We start from the raw sequence: 18027 nt of genomic DNA, 5'->3' as shown, positions 1-18027 counted from the left end.
AACCGTGGCATCGTCCCACCTGCCTCCCCGAACCTCAGGCCCCAGGAGACTCCAGCCAGCTTCAGTGCACCGGCGCGACCCTGCTCCCGCTCACGGGGCCCTCCTGGGTGGGTTGGCAGCTCACCGTAGATCTGACGCAGGGGGAGCGGGTTGAACAGGTCGATGACGGGACACTTCTTCTCCACGTGTGTCTTCCTGTACCACCACCGCAAATATCTGCTGAGGGGAAGGGAGACCTGAGAAGGGCCCCAGCGGGTCATGGCCCCAGCCCGCCCAAGGGGAAGAGAACGCAAGGGGCCTGGGCAAACTTGCCCAGGGCCAATGTGGGGAACGAGTCGGCTGGGGTCCCAAGCGGCCTGACAGGTCAGACCGCAGCACAGCACGTGGCAGGATCACACCACACACTCGAAAGGCACTGTCTGGCCAAGTGAGACACACCCCACAGCCCCAGGGCAGGGCAAAACCAAGCACCACCCTCCTCCCGTCCCCCACAAGACCAGAGCCAAGGCTGGAGAGCGCAGTGCTAGGAAGGAGGCAGGAGGGCCTTGGCAGCGTGGGGCAAGTGCTGAGCCGCCGAGAGAAGGGAAACAAACCCAGAGCCCGCAGGAGGGAGGAGTCGTCGCCGGCTGAGAACACACAGAAGAAGTGATCAGGGCAAGAGGAGAACTGTGAGGAGACCAGGGCACAGAGGCCAAGGGAGGACGTAGGGAGCAGCCAACAGGTCAAGAAGCATGATGGAGCCTTGGGATGAAAGGGAGATGAGGCAGCTGTTGGAGAGGCTGTTTCCAGCCTGGTGCCTCCATTGTCATTATTACCTCAGAGATTTCAAAGCCAGAAGGGACAACTGAGATTGTCTAGTCTGACCCCTGCACGGAACAGGCCTGGGATTGGTCCGAGCCCCCTGCACGGAACAGGGCCTGAGCCTGGGACCGGTCTGAGCCCCTGCACGGAACAGGGCCTGGGATTGGTCCGAGCCCCCTGCACGGAACAGGGCCTGAGCCTGGGACCGGTCCGAGCCCCTGCACGGCACAGGGCCTGGGACCGGTCCAACCCCCTGCACAGAACAGGGCCTGGGACCGGTCCAACCCCCTGCACGGAACAGGGCCTGGGACCGGTCCGAGCCCCCTGCACGGAACAGGGCCTGGGACCGGTCCAACCCCCTGCACGGAACAGGGCCTGGGACCGGTCCGAGCCCCCTGCACGGAACAGGGCCTGGGACCGGTCCGAGCCCCCTGCACGGAACAGGGCCTGGGATTGGTCCGAGCCCCCTGCACAGAACAGGGCCTGGGATTGGTCCGAGCCCCCTGCACAGAACAGGGCCTGGGATTGGTCCGAGCCCCCTGCACAGAACAGGGCCTGGGACCGGTCCAACCCCCTGCACAGAACAGGGCCTGGGACCGGTCCGAGCCCCCTGCACGGAATAGGGCCTGGGATTGGTCCGAGCCCCTGCACGGAACAGGGCCTGGGATTGGTCCGAGCCCCCTGCACGGAACAGGGCCTGGGATTGGTCCGAGCCCCTGCACGGAACAGGGCCTGAGCCTGGGACCAGTCTGAGCCCCTGCACGGAACAGGGCCTGGGATTGGTCCAAGCCCCCTGCACGGAACAGGGCCTGAGCCTGGGACCGGTCCAAGCCCCCCGCACGGCACAGGGCCAGGGCCTGAGCCTGGGCCCAGTCCGAGCCCCCCGCACGGCCCTGGGCCTGGGCCTGAGCCTGGGCCTGGTCCGAGCCCCCCGCACGGCCCTGGGCCTGGGCCTGGTCCGAGCCCCCCGCACGGCCCTGGGCCTGGGCCTGGTCCGAGCCCCCCGCACGGCCCTGGGCCTGGGCCTGAGCCTGGGCCTGAGCCTGGGCCCGGTCCGAGCCCCCCGCACGGCCCTGGGCCTGGGCCTGGGCCCAGTCCGATCCCTGCACAGTACAGGCCCTAGGATCGGTCCAACCCCCTGCACGGCACAGGTCCTAGGACTGGTCCGACCCCCTGCACAGCCCAGGCCAGAAAACTTCCCCAAAATAATTCCCAGAGCAGATGTTTTAGAAAAAATTCCAACTTGGTTTAAAAGTTGTCAGTGATGGAGACTCCACAACAACCTTTGGTCAGCTGTTCTAATGGTTAATTACCCTCCCTGTCAAAAAAGTACCCCTGATTTCCTGTCTGAAGTTGTCTAGCTTCAGCTTTCAGCCACTGGTTCATATTGTATCTGTCTCTACTAGAGGAGCAAAGAATCCTGTGGCACCTTATAGACTAACAGACGTTTTGGAGCATGAGCTTTCGTGGGTGATACCCACTTCGTCAGATGCATGTAGTGGAAATTTCCAGGGGCAGGTATATATATGCAGGTAAGCTAGAGATAATAAGGTAGTTCAATCAGGGAGGATGAGGCCCTGTTCTAGCAGTTGAGGGGTGAAAACCAAGGGAGGAGAAACTGGTTTTGTAATTGGCAAGCCATTCACAGTAGGAGGCTTAGACGTGTACCCAGAAGCCTCCTACTGCAAGACAAATCCAAGAAAGAAACCAACAGGACTCCACTGGCCATCACATACAGCCCCCAGCTAAAACCCCTCCAACGCATCATCAAGGATCTACAACCCATCCTGGACAATGATCCCACACTTTCACAGGCCTTGGGTGGCAGGCCAGTCCTCGCCCACAGACAACCTGCCAACCTGAAACATATTCTCACCAGTAACTGCACACCGCACCATAATAACTCTAGCTCAGGAACCAATCCATGCAACAAACCTCGATGCCAACTCTGCCCACATATCTACACCAGCGACACCATCACAGGACCTAACCAGATCAGCCACACCATCACTGGTTCATTCACCTGCACATCCACCAATGTAATATACGCCATCTATGCCAGCAATGCCCCTCTGCTATGTACATCGGCTAAACTGGACAGTCTCTACGGAAAAGGATAAATGGACATTAATCAGACATTAGGAATGGCAATATACAAAAACCTGTAGGAGAGCACTTCAACCTCCCTGGCCACACTATAGCAGACCTTAAGGTGGCCATCCTGCAGCAAAAAAACTTCCGGACCAGACTTCAGAGAGAAACTGCTGAGCTTCAGTTCATCTGCAAATTTGACACCATCAGCTCAGGATTAAACAAAGACTGTGAATGGCTTGCCAATTACAGAACCAGTTTCTCCTCCCTTGGTTTTCACCCCTCAACTGCTAGAACAGGGCCTCATCCTCCCTGATTGAACTACCTCATTATCTCTAGCTTGCCTGCATATATATATATACCTGCCCCTGGAAATTTTCACTACATGCACCTGACGAAGTGGGTATTCACCCACGAAAGCTCATGCTCCATAACGTCTGTTAGTCTATAAGGTGCCACAGGATTCTTTGCTGCTTTTACAGATCCAGACTAACACGGCTACCCCTCTGATACTTGTCTCTACTAGACGGATGAGCACTCCATTCTTAGCATTTGTTCCCCATATATGCAGTGTAGTTTTCTTTGGACCAACTTCCATTGGTGAGAATACAAGATATCACCTCCCGGCCTTGTCTTTCTGACTAACAGACATATCGGAGGATAAGCTGTCGTGCATCTGACGAAGTGGGTACTCACCCACAAGAGCTTATGCTCCAACGCGTCTCCTAGTCTATAAGGTGCCACAGGACTCTATGTTGCTTTTTACAGATCCAGACTAACACGGCCCCCCCTCTGATACTCGACACCTTGTCTTTCTGTTCCCCATCTAGATACACACAGACTGGAGTCAAGTCACCACTTAACCTTCTCTTTGTCAAGCTAAACATATTGTGCTCTTTGAGTCTGTCACGACAAGGCCGGGTTTCTAATTCTCTAATCATTCTTGTTGCTCTTCTCCGAACCTTCTGCAATTTATCAACATCCTTTTTGAACCATGGGAACCAGATCTGGACACAGGAGACTGACAGCAGCTGCACCAGTGCCATATTTAGCACAGAATCACAGAACTGGAAGGGACTTCGAGAGGTCTCTAGTCCAGTCCCCTGCACTCAAGGCAGGACTAAGCCCCTGCCTTCGCTGCTACCAGACTCCCCGGATGTCACCACAGAACCAGGGAATGCAGGGAGAGAGGTTAAAGGGAGGTGCCAGGGGGTCTTTATGGCCCATCGCCCTCTCTCTCTCTCTTCCGCCAGCTTTAACCCTGGGTATAACCTGGGCGGCCTGGGAAAGCTAGGAGAAGGGGTCAAGTATCAGAGGGATAGCCGTGTTAGTCTGGATCTGTAAAAGCAGCAAAGAATCCTGTGGCACCTTATAGACTAACAGATGTTTTGGAGCATGAGCTTTCGTGGGTGAATACCCATTTCGTCAGATGCATGAAGTGGAAATTTCCAGGGGCAGGTGTATATATATGCAGGCAAGCTAGAGATAATGAGGTAGTTCAATCAGGGAGGATGAGGCCCTGTTCTAGCAGTTGAGGGGTGAAAACCAAGGGAGGAGAAACTGGTTTTGTAATTGGCAAGCCATTCACACTCTTTGTTTAATCCTGAGCTGATGGTGTCAAATTTGCAGATGAACTGAAGCTCAGCAGTTTCTCTTTGAAGTCTGGTCCTGAAGTTTTTTTGCTGCAGGATGGCCACCTTAAGGTTTGCTATAGTGTGGCCAGGGAGACTGAAGTGTTCTCCTACAGGTTTTTGTATATTGCCATTTCTAATATCTGATTTGTGTCCGTTTATCCTTTTTCATAGCGACTGTCCAGTTTGGCCAATGTACATAGCAGAGGGGCATTGCTGGCATATGATGGCGTATATTACATTGGTGGCCGTGCAAGTGAATGAACCGGTGATGGTGTGGCTGATCTGGTTAGGTCCTGTGATGGTGTCGCTGGTGTAGATATGTGGGCAGAGTTGGCATCGAGGTTTGTTGCCTGGATTGGTTCCTGAGCTGAAGTTACTATGGTGCAGTGTGCAGTTGCTGGTGAGAATATGTTTCAGGTTGGCAGGTTGCCTGTGGGCGAGGACTGGCCTGCCACCCAAGGCCTGTGAAAGTGTGGGATCATTGTCCAGAATGGGTTGTAGATCCCTGATGATGCGTTGGAGAGGTTTTAGCTGGGGACTGTATGTGATGGCCAGTGGAGTCCTGCTGGTTTCTTTCTTGGGTTTGTCTTGCAGTAGGAGGCTTCTGGGTACACGTCTGGCTCTGTTGATCTGTTTCCTTATTTCCTTGTGCTGATATTGTAGTTTTGAGAATGCTTCGTGGAGATTTTGTAGGTGTTGGTCTCTGTCTTAGAGGTTAGAGCAGATGCGGTTGTACCTCAGTGCTTGGCTGTAGACAATGGATCGTGTGATGTGCCCAGGATGGAAGCTGGAGGCATGAAGGTAGGCATAGCGGTCCGTAGGTTTTCGGTATAGGGTGGTGGTAATGTGACCATCACTTATTTGCACCATGGTGTCTAGGAAGTGGACCTCCTGTGTAGATTGGTCCAGGCTGAGGTTGATGGTGGGGTGGAAGCTGTTGAAATCGTAGTGGAATTTTTCCAGTCTCCTTCCCATGGGTCCAGATGATGAAGATGTCATCAATGTAGCGTAGGTAGAGAAGGGGTGTGAGTGGATGAGAGCTGAGGAAGCGTTGTTCCAGGTCGGCCATAAAAATATTGGCATATTGTGGGACCATGCGGGTGCCCATAGCGGTGCCACTGATCTGGAGATATATATTGTCATCAAATTTGAAATAGTTGTGTGTGAGGATAAAGACACAGAGCTCAGCAGCCAGTTGTGCTGTGGCATCATCAGGGATACTGTTCCTGACGGCTTGTATTCCATCTGTGCGTGGGATGTTCGTGTAGAGAGCCTCTACATCCATGGTGGCTAGGATGGTGTTTTCTGGGAGGTCACCCATGCATTGTAGTTTCCTCAGGAAATCAGTGGTGTCACGGAGATAGCTGGGAGTGCTGGTGGCATAGGGTCTGAGTAGAGAGTCCATATATCCAGAGAGTCCTTCAGTGAGAGTGCCAATGCCCGAGATGATGGGGGACATCTCTTCTGTCATCCTTCCTAGACCATCCCTGACAGGTGTTTGTCCATCCTGCTCTTCAAAATCCCCAATGATGGAGATTCCACAACCTCCATAGGCAATTTATTCCAGTGCTTAACCAAGCTGACAGGCAGGAAGTTTTTCCTAATGTCCAACCTAAATCTCCCTGGTTGCAGTTTAAGCCCATTGCTGCTTCTCCTACCCTCAGAGGTTAACGTGAACAATTTTTCTCCCTCCTCCTTGTAATAACCTTGTATGTACTTGAAAACTGTTATCATGTCCCCTCTCAGTCTTCTCTTCTCCAGACTAAACAAACCCAGGTTTTCGATCTTCCCTCATAGGTCATGTTTTCTAGACTTTTAATATTTTTATTGCTCTTCTCTGGATTCTCTCCAATTTGTCCACATCTTTCCTGAAATGTGGCGTCCAGAACTGGACTCAATACTCCAGCTGACGCCTAATCAGCACAGAGTAGAGTGGAAGAATGACTTCTCGTGTCTTGCTCACAACACTCCTGCTGATACATCCCAGAATGATGTTTGCTTTTTTCGCAGCAGCGTTACACTGCTGACTCCTATTTAGTTTGTGAGCCTCTCTGACCCCCAGATCCCTTTCCACAGTGCTCCTTCCTAGGCAGTCATTGCCCATTTTGTACGTGTGCAACTGATTGTTCCTTCCTAAGTGGAGCACTCTGCATTTGTCCTTCTTGAATTTCATCCTATTTACTTCAGACCATTTCTCCAGTTTGTCCAGATCTTTTTGAATTTTAATTCTGTTCTCCAAAATATTTGCAACCACTCCCAGCTTGGTATCATCCACAAACTCAATAAGTGTGCTCTCTACATCATTATCTAAATCATTGGTGAAGACATTGAACAGAACTGGACCCAGAACTGATCCCTGCAGGACCCTACTCACTATGCCCTTCCAGCATGGCTGTGAACCACTGATAACTACTGTCTGGGAACGGTTTTCCAATCAGTTTTGCACCCACCTTATAGTAGCTCCATTTGGATTGTTTATGAGGAGGTCATGCGAGACAGTATAAAAAATTTACTAAAATCAAGATATACCACATCTACCGCTTCCCCTCATCAGCAAGGCTTGTTACTCTGTCAGGTTGGTTTGACAGGCATGATAAGACCCAACAGCAAACTTGGCATTGTACATCCAGATTATTACTGGCCCCCGCACAGGGAGCTGACAGACCAGTGCCGAGCCAGAGACTGCAGATCAAGCACAGATTGCTGGCAATGGGAAGGTTATGTACACACATGCTGATGCGAACCTTGCCCTCCCGTTATCACCTTCATCAGTGGTGTTTTGTCTAGAGGGAGAGTCCAGGCACTGGGGCAGCACAGTTCATAGAATATCAGGGTTGGAAGGGACCTCAGGAGGTATCTAGTTCAACCCCCTGCTCAAAGCAGGACCAATTCCCAACTAAATCATCCCAGCCAGGGCTTTGTCAAGTTTGACCTTAAAAACCTCTAAGGAAGGAGATTCCACCATCTCCCTAGGGAACCCATTCCAGTGCTTCACCACTCTCCTAAGGAAAAAGTTTTTACTAATATCCAACCTAAACCTCCCCCACTGCAGCTTGAGACCATTGCTCCTTGTTCTGTCATCTGGTATCTCTGAGAACAGTCTAGATCCATCCTCTTTGGAACCCCCTTTCAGGTAGTTGAAAGTAGCTATCAAAACCCCCCTCATCCTTCGCTTCTGCAGACTAAACAATCCCAGTTCCCTCAGCCTCTCCTCATAGGTCATGTGCTCCAGCCCCCTATTCATTTTTTTTACCCTCCGCTGGACTCTCTCCAATTTTCCCCATCTCTTCTGCAGTGGCCGGACCAAAACTGGACACAGTATTCCAGATGTGGCCTCACCAGTGCCGAATAGAGGGGAATAGTTACTTCCCTCTATCTGCTGGCAATGCCCCTACTTATACAGCCCAATATGCCACTAGCCTTCTTGGCAACAAGGGCACACTGTTGACTCACACCCAGCTTCTCATCCATTGTAACCGCTAGGTCCTTTTCTGCAGAACTGCTGCTTAGCCACTCGGTCCCCACCTTGTAGCAGTGCATGGGATTCTTCTGTCCTAAGTGCAGGACTCCACACTTGTCCCTGTTGAACCTCATCAGATTTCTTTTGACCCAATCCTCAAATTTGTCTAGGTCACTCTGGACCCTATCCCTACCCTCCAGCATATCTACCTCTTCCCCCAGCTTAGTGTCATCTGCAAACTTGCTGAGGGTGCAATTCATCCAGATCACTAATAAAGATGTTGAACAAAACTGGCCCCAGGACCGACCCCTGGGACACTCTGCTTGATACTGGCTGCCAACTAGACATCAAGCCGTTGATCAAGAGCTGTTGAGCCCGACGATCTAGCCAGCTTTCTATCCACCTTATAGTCTATTCATCCAACCCATACTTCTTTAACTTGCTGGCAAGAATACTGTGGGAGACTGCATCAAAAGCTTTGCTAAAGTCAAGATAAATCACATCCACCGCTTTCCCCAATCCACAGAGCCAGTAAGGCGATCAGGTTGGTCAGGCATGACCAGCGCAGCATGGTTTGAACTGATGCAGCCCATCCCCGTTTCAAACCTTGCCTCATAGGACTTGTAAAGTGCCCTTTAGGTGCTACATAACTAAAGCAAACATGGCTCTGTACAGCCCTGGGCTGTGCCAATCAGATAACTTCTCCCTACTGGAAGGCTTTGCAGTGTACAGGCAGATGTGAACAGAACAAGTCCAAGATGGAACACGTCCAGAGTGGGGCCTGGCCATGACAAGTGGAATGCTCCTGGGAATGGCATCTGACAGCATTTCCTATCTGAGATAGAACCAAAATGCTGTTTAAAAGGAATTACTGAAAATACAAGCCCGGTTTCCTCAAAGACAGACGATGAGCCGGCTTCAGGTTGGCCCCTCCAGCCTGGGAAGGGACAAGCCTGGGCAGAGAAATCGTAATTTATGGTGAGACATCAGAGGCTGGGTGTGTGCGGAGAGAGACTGAATATGGGTCTGCTCGCCCCAGCCTGAAGAGGGGCTGCAGGAAACCCAAAGCAGCAAATACAATATTGACTAACCCAGGAACACATGCCCTGGCCATCAGTGGTGGGGACTGTGACGATGCGGTTCTGGCGGGACCCAACTGAGAGTGCCAATTTAGGATCAATTGCTCAAACAGGGCAGTCACTGCCCAAGGCTGGGGTTTTTCCACCTCTAAGGCAAACCAAACTAGCCAGACAAAAAGGACTTCGGTTTCACCCCACTGGCTAACCACAAGTCACACAAGAAATTTCCTTAGACACTCCAGTCTCCCAGTGTCACCACCTGTGCCACCCGTCCTGGGATGAATGGTTATGAAAACCAACACCCCAGTAAAAGAAAAAGGTTTTCTCGATCCCAAAGGACCAAGCCCCAGACCCAGGTCAATATACACATCAGATCTTACCCACAAATCACACTGTTGCCAATCCTTTAGAATCTAAAATCTAAAGGTTTATTCATAAAAGGAAAAAGATAGAGATGAGAACTAGAATTGGTTAAATGGAATCAATTCCATACAGTAATGGCAAAGTTCTTAGTTCAGGCTTGTAGCAGTGATGGAGGAAACTACAGGTTCCAATCAAGTCTCTGGAGAACATTCCCAGCTGGGATGGGTCATTCAGTCCTTTGTGCAGAGCTTCTGTTTGTAGCAAAGTCCCTCCAGAGGTAGGAAGCAGGATTGAAGACAAAATGGAGATGAGGCATCAGCCTTATATAGGCACTTCCAGGTGTAAGAACACTTCTTTGTTCTTACTGTGGAAAATTACAGCAAAATGGAGTTTGCAGTCACATGGGCCAGTTTCTGCACACCCTGCTGAGTCACAGGGTGTAACTGCCTTCTCTCATAGACTCATAGACTCATAGACTCTAGGACTGGAAGGGACCTCGAGAGGTCATCGAGTCCAGTCCCCTGCCCTCATGGCAGGACCAAATACTGTCTAGACCATCCCTGATAGACATTTATCTAACCTACTCTTAAATATCTCCAGCGATGGAGATTCCACAACTTCCCTAGGCAATCTATTCCCATTCTCGATGGGACAATTGTGTAGGTGATGGTCCTTAATGGGCCATCAAGCAGGTTAAGCAGAGCTAACGCCCACTTGTCTGGGATCTTTCCCAGTAACACAGCACAAGTTTGAAATATAGACAGTATACAGCCAATACTTATAACTTTAACTACAAAATGATACAGACATACAGACAGCATAATCATAACCAGTAACTCTTAACTTGGTCTTAGACACCTTATATGACCCCCTTTATATAAGATCTGGTGCCACTACAGGATCTTGGTTGCAAACCATGTTCTATATGGTCCCAGTTTATATCAATAACGTCACAGGGACACATTCACATCCTGCTCAGTGGGCACCCCGTGCAGGTGGCTTGTATAGGCTGTATGGCATGACTTGAACAAGGTTGTATGCGGCCACAGAGTCACTTGCCCTGACTCCAGAGAGACACTGGTCCTGGGTCTGTAACACACGACAACCGCCCACAAGGCTCTAGGGAACTGGCCTTGGAAGCAGGACAGGGGGATGCAGAACTGACCTTAAGGGCTTTCCTGGGGAGGGAGGGGGAAGGGGGGAGCACTTTCTGAGCACTAGACAGATATTAACTAATGAACCTTCCCTGTGCCAGAGATGGGCCAGGGCATCTTTCCATTGGTTGAACAGGGCTAGTCATGATAGAAAGGGGAAGGGTCTTGCACAAGGTCACACAGCACGTAGTGCCAGAGCCAGGATTGCCCCTCAGCCCCCTGGCTCTGAGCACTGGGCTCATCCCTGCTTTGCATGCTCAGACACCATGCTGGTGAGCACGGTTACCGCCAACAGAACATGGGATCTCAGCCTGGCGAACGGGTACAAGGCAGCCACAGGACTCAGAAACGGCTATACTGGAGCAGACAAACAGTCCCCAGCTCAGCAGCATGTCCCCAGGAGAGGCCCACACCAGCTGCTTCTGGGGAAGGCGTCTGAATCCTGTGCAGGCCAGTGTGGGGTAACTTCATTCCTATCTATCCCCTCCCCTGTTTATATCCTTAGTGTTAACTATTATAGCTCTGCATATTCTTGGTAGTAACGACCACCCTGCCCTTCCTGGCCTGCTAACTGCGGAGTGGTGTCAACAGGTTATGATCCACAGAGAAAAATGCAAAGAAGGTCCTTGCTGAACTCAGCCTATAGATCTTCTGAGCCAAATCTAATGTGTTCAGGACAAGTATCAGGGGGTAGCCGTGTTAGTCTGTATCCACAAAAACAACAAGGAGTCTGGTGGCACCTTAAAGACTAACAGATTTATTTGGGCATAAGCTTTTGTGGGTTAAAAAAACCCCTCACTTCTTCAGATGCCTGGAGTGAAAGTTGCAGATGCAGGCATTGTTATACTGACACATGAAGAGAAGGGAGTTACCTCACACGTGGAGAACCAGAGTTGACAGGGCCAATTCAATCAGGTGGACGTAGTCCACTCCCAATAATAGACAAGGAGGTGTCAATCCCAGGAGAGGCAAAGCTGCTTCTGTAATGAGCCAGCCACTCCCAGTCCCTAGTCAAACCCAAATTAATGGTGTTCAATTTGCAAATGAATTCTAGTTCAACACCATTAATTTGGTTAAGTCACTTTCACCATTGAAAAGCAAGGTGGATGAGATTTAAATCAAACTGATTTAAATCAGTAGTCAGGAAGACTCAATTTAATCATGGATTCCTACATAAAAGGGCATTCTTGTTGGTTGTTATAACCTTAATACATATTCTTCACAACTCAGAGATAGAGGCAGGTTTCATTTTTAGAAGGTACACGCTATACATTCTTAAAGTGATTTATTTTGAAAACTTTTCAGATTAATTTTACAGCTATATCAGAAAATGAATAATTGGTTATTTCATTTACCAAAGATAACTGAAGATATTTATGAAGTCATTAGGAGGTAAACTATCTCCAATTCAACAGATAATCATTAATATTTGGAGGATTTTCTTGCCATCCTGTATTAGGAGATCACCACCAGAGAGACATTTTAAAGTGTTTTATTTAACTAAAAACAACAATGTTATGTATTCTGGATTTTTTTCTTCAACAGCAAACATATAATATTTTAACAAAACAAGCATATGAATTTTTGAATTTAGTTAAACATTCAAGTTTTTAAAAATCAGGTTTGTTTTTGTTAAAATTGTTTTTAACTAAAATAGTTAAATGAAATATTAAAACAAAATTTAAATTGACTAGGTCAACATGAGAAACTTAAAATATTGGCCTCTGCAGCTAACTCAGTCATCTCACTTCATCTTCCTGTTTGTTCATAATCTGGAAAAGAAAAACAAGCTTTCCTGCTTCTTCAGGTCCCAAACAATTTCTCAGTTTGGAATAAATTAGTCCAAAGGAAGAAAATATTCTTTCTACACTGCTGTTAAAAGTGAGATTATCACTTCAACAGTCTCTGAATCCAAGAGCTTAATTGACTTCCACCAGTTCACTGGTGTGACTTTCTTTAAAATATCATCAACAAACATATTCTTGAATGGTTCACCCCTAGCTCTGAAGTTTATTATAAGCAGCAAAGAGAGTCCTGTGGCACCTTATAGACTAACAGACATATTGGAGCATGTCATGCATCCAACAAAGTGGAGCCTGAGCTTTCGTGGGTGAATACCCACTTTGTTGGATGCATGACATGCTCCAATATGTCTGTTAGTCTATAAGATGCCACAGGACTGTTTGCTGCTTTTACAGATCCAGACTAACACGGCTACCCCCTGACACTTAAGTTTATTATAGGTGGCATTATGGAGGGATGATAGCTGGATGTCCATGTCATAGCCAACTCCTCTTCTTCGGCAGTTAAGGTTTGACCCTGGTATCGAGTACTGAGAATATTTGCAAGAAAACGAGCTGGAAATAGTGCTTGTCCCATTCGTTTTTTTAATGCTTGTTATTAACTCTGTCCTTTTTCACAGTTTGTTGTAGTTTTTACTGCTACTTCTTGTAAGTATTCCGCTGTGTGTGCATTTCCTGATGTATCAGTGGTTTTGGTAAGGAAGACATTCCTTTATTCTGTTGTTACACAAGCACATACAACAGGATCATTGTGGACACTGCTCCATCATCAAAACTCAGGTTAACAATTTCACCCTCTAGACCTTTTGCACACTGCTCCATTTCTCTTTCATCACTTTATCCAGCAATTTGTCTGCGACATCTGCTCTGTTGGGTGGATTGTAACCTGGTCTTAATGACTGAACCATGTTAATGAAGTATGGGTTCTCAATCATATGGAAAGGAGAGTTTGTTGCATAAACAAACTGGACAATTTTTTCATCAATTAGCTCTTTTTGTAATCTGCTGGTTCTTATCACAAATTTATCTATGGTTGTTTCTGGATCATGGAGATTTTTTTTTTCCTTTTTGCTGGAGGTGATATACTGTGGCTATGTGACTGAAACACTATCATTGGCAGATAACTGTGAAACTATAGAAAATGGTGATCTTGAAGGTAGATAGTCTTCAGAATCCTGTATGTTGAGGAGGATTCTCCTAAACAAAATAAGTCAATGCAGTTATTTAATTATTACCACCATTCTGTTCATTTAGTATTACTCATTGCATTCCCTGACACTCGGTACTACTTTAAAGGTGAAACTGTAAAAGGAAGATCTGCCTATTTCAGCTATTTATTTTTTATCACAACTGCATCTAAAAAAAGTACCATAGAGTAACAACTATATTTTTTGCTCAAACATGAGAGTTCAAGAATAGTCCAGAAGGAAGACAGGGAGTCCCTAAGAAAGTAGGAAATAAAAAAGTTTACTAACCTGAAGATCCTGCATGTTCAGACATGTTCCTTTCATCATCTTCAATGCAGCTTCCTCCTGAGAAGGAACACTTCTCATGATGTTGTTTCATTTGGGCAACCAGGCCTTGCATTTCCTTGTTGCACTGTTTGCATTTTACACGCATGCCTGTCTTACCCACAGGTAGAAGAACTTCATTAAAATATTCCCAAACTGGGTTTCTTTTATGGCCTGCTGCCATTATAAGTTTTCCCTTCTAGTGAGAGAATGGTACGGGTAGATCTCAAATCAATGAAGGCTACACTCAGAAAGACCTCAAGATTTCTGGAATATGCTGTTCAAACAGTTTCACTTTTGTTTCTACTCCCTGTTCCTCCCTTCTTACATTTATCTCCAGACTTCTTCTCCTTGTCCAGATCTATTCTGCCCCAGCAATCTTCTATTCATTTAACTTTTTGAAACTTTGCACTTTTAGAGAGAGGTAAGGGATTGACTCTGGGTACACAAATTTGCAGAGGGACAAGAGGGTTGAGGTCTGTTATTTCTCGCCTCTATATATTTAAAACATTTTTGCTGTTAACAAGCACATTATCTCTGGAGACACAAATCCACAGTTTGAGACCTGCAAAACTAAGCATCTCTGGTAGTATCTTCTGGACCAGGAGTCCCCAAAGCGGTGCCCACGGGCGCCATGGCGCCCGCAGGGGCATCTAAATGCGGCCACGTCCTGGCTGGTGGTGGAGCATCCGCCGAAATGCAGCCAAATTTCTGCGGCGTTTCACCAGTGACACCTCTTGATGACGCACCAAAGAATCCTGTGGCACCTTATAGACTAACAGACGTTTTGGAGCATGAGCTTTCGTGGGTGAATACCCACTTCGTCGGATGCATTGGGGGCAAGTGACGTCATCAAAAGGCGTCACCGCCGAAACGCAGCAGAAAATCGGCGGCATTTTGGTGGATGCTCCACCGCTGCCACGGTCCTTCGTCTGGCGCCCACCAGATGAAAAGGTTGGGAACCACTGTTTTAGACTGAGCACTGAGTCCCAGTGGGTAGATAGAAAGATTAACCTAAATAATATACACAGAAGTCCCTGGAACCCCATAAAATTGGGTGGCTAATCCATGAACGATTGGAACTCATTTACAAAACTTTTCTTAAACATTACATGGATATATTGTCTCATGCTATAGAGTTAGAATTTACAATCCCTACTCCATGATGAGATAGCTTTGAGCTATAATGTATCTTAATTAAAAACTATCTTTAGATAGGTTTTTCCTCAAAAAGCATTTTATCAACAAAATCTCATTTAAATAAAAAAAATCAATTTTTTTTTATTTGTTGTTGATTTTCATCCACCATGTTGAAAAGTATCAGAGGAACTAGGCCAAGAGCAACCCACCATGTTTAGCAGCTATGACACTTTGTCAGCTGGAGGGAAACTCCATGCCGGAGTCTGTGTCATTGCTCCCTTTCCAAAATATGCTACAGCCGCTCCTGCAAGTCGGCAAAATGGATACAGTCATAAGCAGCTGTAGCAGTAGGGTGGGGGCTGCCTGCAAGTCTCCCTACTCCACTCTCTCTCTCTCTCTGGGGTACCCCATGTCTAAAGCCCCACGGATATCTGCATCTGGGGATGCAAATGTCTACGGACCATTTTGCAGACTAGATGTGGATACAAATTTGTATCTAGAGTACTGCAAATCTGCAGATATCTACATAACACAGATGCAGATACAAATTTTGTATAAGCACAGGGCTCTACCCATGTTTGCCAGTGAGAAACACACCTCCTTCCACCTTCTCCCCTGCCGTTGTGAGACACCTACACCTGCCAGATGCCCAGAATGTTAAAACAACATTTTCTTTCTGTCTCCGCAGCTGTTTGCATCAATTAAATGTAGCACTGATTCTTGTGAAAGTCTCAGTTCACACACACACACACACTATCCCTGCAGGCGTCTTTCCCCAGGATCCCAGCACATCTTGTGAGCCTGACCCCTGTCAGTCTGCTACGGGACGCAGGGGCTGAGGTGCCAGGGGCAAGCAGCAAGGTTTGGGGGGAGAGTTGAGTGGGGTTATATGGAATTACTGCAGTGAATGGCAATACCACCATCGCTGGCTGGGGCGTGACTACATACAACCAGCGTGTAGTACACTGGCCCCACGTCACACGCTCCCAGCGTAAGGCACGATGGGCCTAAGTGCCTTGAACCAACGCACAATGTAAGCCGTGCGAGGCCAGCACAGCCCTGTCCCCCTGCAGTGGCTACCCCGGGTATGGAGGTTTAGGAGCCCCTAGCCAGAAGTCCAGCACTCCTTCCCCCACAGGTGATCCCACCTGGCACAACAAGAGCAGGACAGAGCATCTAACACAGTGTCAGCGGCGCGGCCACGGAAGCTGCGCCTCAGCAGCGGTGAGACCAGAAATTCAAGCCCTCAGCCATGACTGTGGGACTGAGCTGGGTGCTTTGGTCTAAAGCAGGTGAGCCTGGAGCCCTGGTGGGGACCGACGGCTACACCCCTCGTGGGGGGCGACCCTTCGGGGCGGGGGAGACAGAGCCCCATGCTGAACTGCACAAGCCCTGCGCATGATACATTGTATCACTCCAAGCCCTCGCCACTGTATCAAGACCAGGCCAAAGCTCTCACCAGAGCATGCCCCTTGGTAACACTGTGTCCATAAGGTGTCGAGTGGCAGTGAGTTACCCAGACAGGGCTGCTGAGGAAGGGGCCTACAGCTAGGACACAAGTCTATCACGCGTTGATCTGAAGAGCAGAACGGACTGAGACGAGCATCCTGCCTGCACAGCACAGCTGCGATCTCATGCAGTGAGTGACTCCTGCGCCCATGGCTGAGCGAGAGCATGTCTGAGAATGAGACTCTAGCATGCCCCACGCTCAGGCCAGGCTACACTGCAGACCTAGACTGGTGCAACCACGTCATGCAGAGATAAGAATCCCCCCGCCGCTCCCCAAGCAGCTCCATTCTACCAGTCTAACCCCCAGCATGCACAGCGCTATGGCAACAGGGAGTTTCTCCCATCGACGGAGTGACCGCCTTTCATGGAGGTGTATTCGCTACACCAAAAGGAGACGCCCTCCCATCGGAGTAGCAGCATCTTCACTACAGCAATACAGTGCTGTATGTGGAAACAAGCCCTAAGTTGTTCCACTGGTTGGTTACCCTCCCTGTTAAACATTTTTGCCTTATTACTATGAATTCATCTACCTTCAGCTTACAGCCATGGGGTCTCATTCTGCCTTTGCCTGTTAGATTAAAGAGCCCTCTGCTATCATAGAATCACAGAAGATTAGGGCTGGAAGAGACCTCAGGAGGCCATCAAGTCCAACCCCCTGCTCAAAGCAGGACCAACCCCAACTAAATCACCCCAGCCAGGGCTTTGTCAAGCCTGACCTTAAAAACCTCTAAGGAAGGAGATTCCACCACCTCCCTAGGTAACCCATTCCAGTGCTTCACCACCCTCCTAGGGAAATAGTGTTTCCTAATATCCAACCTAGACCTTCCCAACTGCAACTTGAGACCATTACTCCTTGTTCTGTCATCTGCCACCACTGAGAACAGCCGAGCTCCATCCTCTTTGGAACCCCCCTTCAGGTAGTTGAAAGCAGCTATCAAATCCCACCTCGTTCTTCTCTTCTGCAGACTAAACAGTCCCAGATCCCTCAGCCTCTCCTCATAAAAGTCATGTGCTCCAGCCCTCTATTCATTTTTGTTGCCCTCCGCTGGACCCTCTCCAATTTGTCCACATCTCTTCTGTAGTGGGGGGACCAAAACTGGATCCAATACTCCAGGTGCGGCCTCACCAGAGCCGAATAGAGGGGAATAATCACTTGACTCGATCTGCTGGCAATGCTCCTACTAATACAGCCCAAAACGCCGTTAGCCTTCTTGGCAACAAGGGCACACTGCTGACTCATAACCAGTTTCTCATCCACTGTAACCCCCAGGTCCTTTTCTGCAGAACTGCCACTTAGCCAGTCAGTCCCCAGCCTGTAGCAGTGAATGGGATTTTTCCATCCTAAGTGCAAGACTCTGCACTTGTCCTTGTTGAACCTCATCAGATTTCTTTTAGCCCAATCCTCCAATTTGTCTAGGTCACTCTGGACCCTATCCCTATCCTCCAGCATATCTATCTCTCCCCCCAGCTTAGTGTCATCTCC

General features: G+C 48.6%; 1 protein-coding gene across 1 annotated transcript in view; it reads right to left on the bottom strand.

Moving 5' to 3' along the window:
* The window catches only part of GBA2 (glucosylceramidase beta 2), a 57277-nt gene that overhangs the window by 34937 nt on the left and 4313 nt on the right, over positions 1–18027 (bottom strand). The window contains 1 exon segment of the mRNA XM_030565821.1: positions 125–216. Coding sequence (XP_030421681.1) covers positions 125–216 — 92 coding nt within the window.

The sequence above is a fragment of the Gopherus evgoodei genome, chromosome 6 (assembly GCF_007399415.2).
Source record: "Gopherus evgoodei ecotype Sinaloan lineage chromosome 6, rGopEvg1_v1.p, whole genome shotgun sequence".
Classification (NCBI taxonomy): domain Eukaryota; kingdom Metazoa; phylum Chordata; order Testudines; family Testudinidae; genus Gopherus; species Gopherus evgoodei.
The sequence above is the reverse complement of the archived record's forward strand: the minus strand, read 5'-3'. Positions and strand labels throughout refer to the sequence as shown.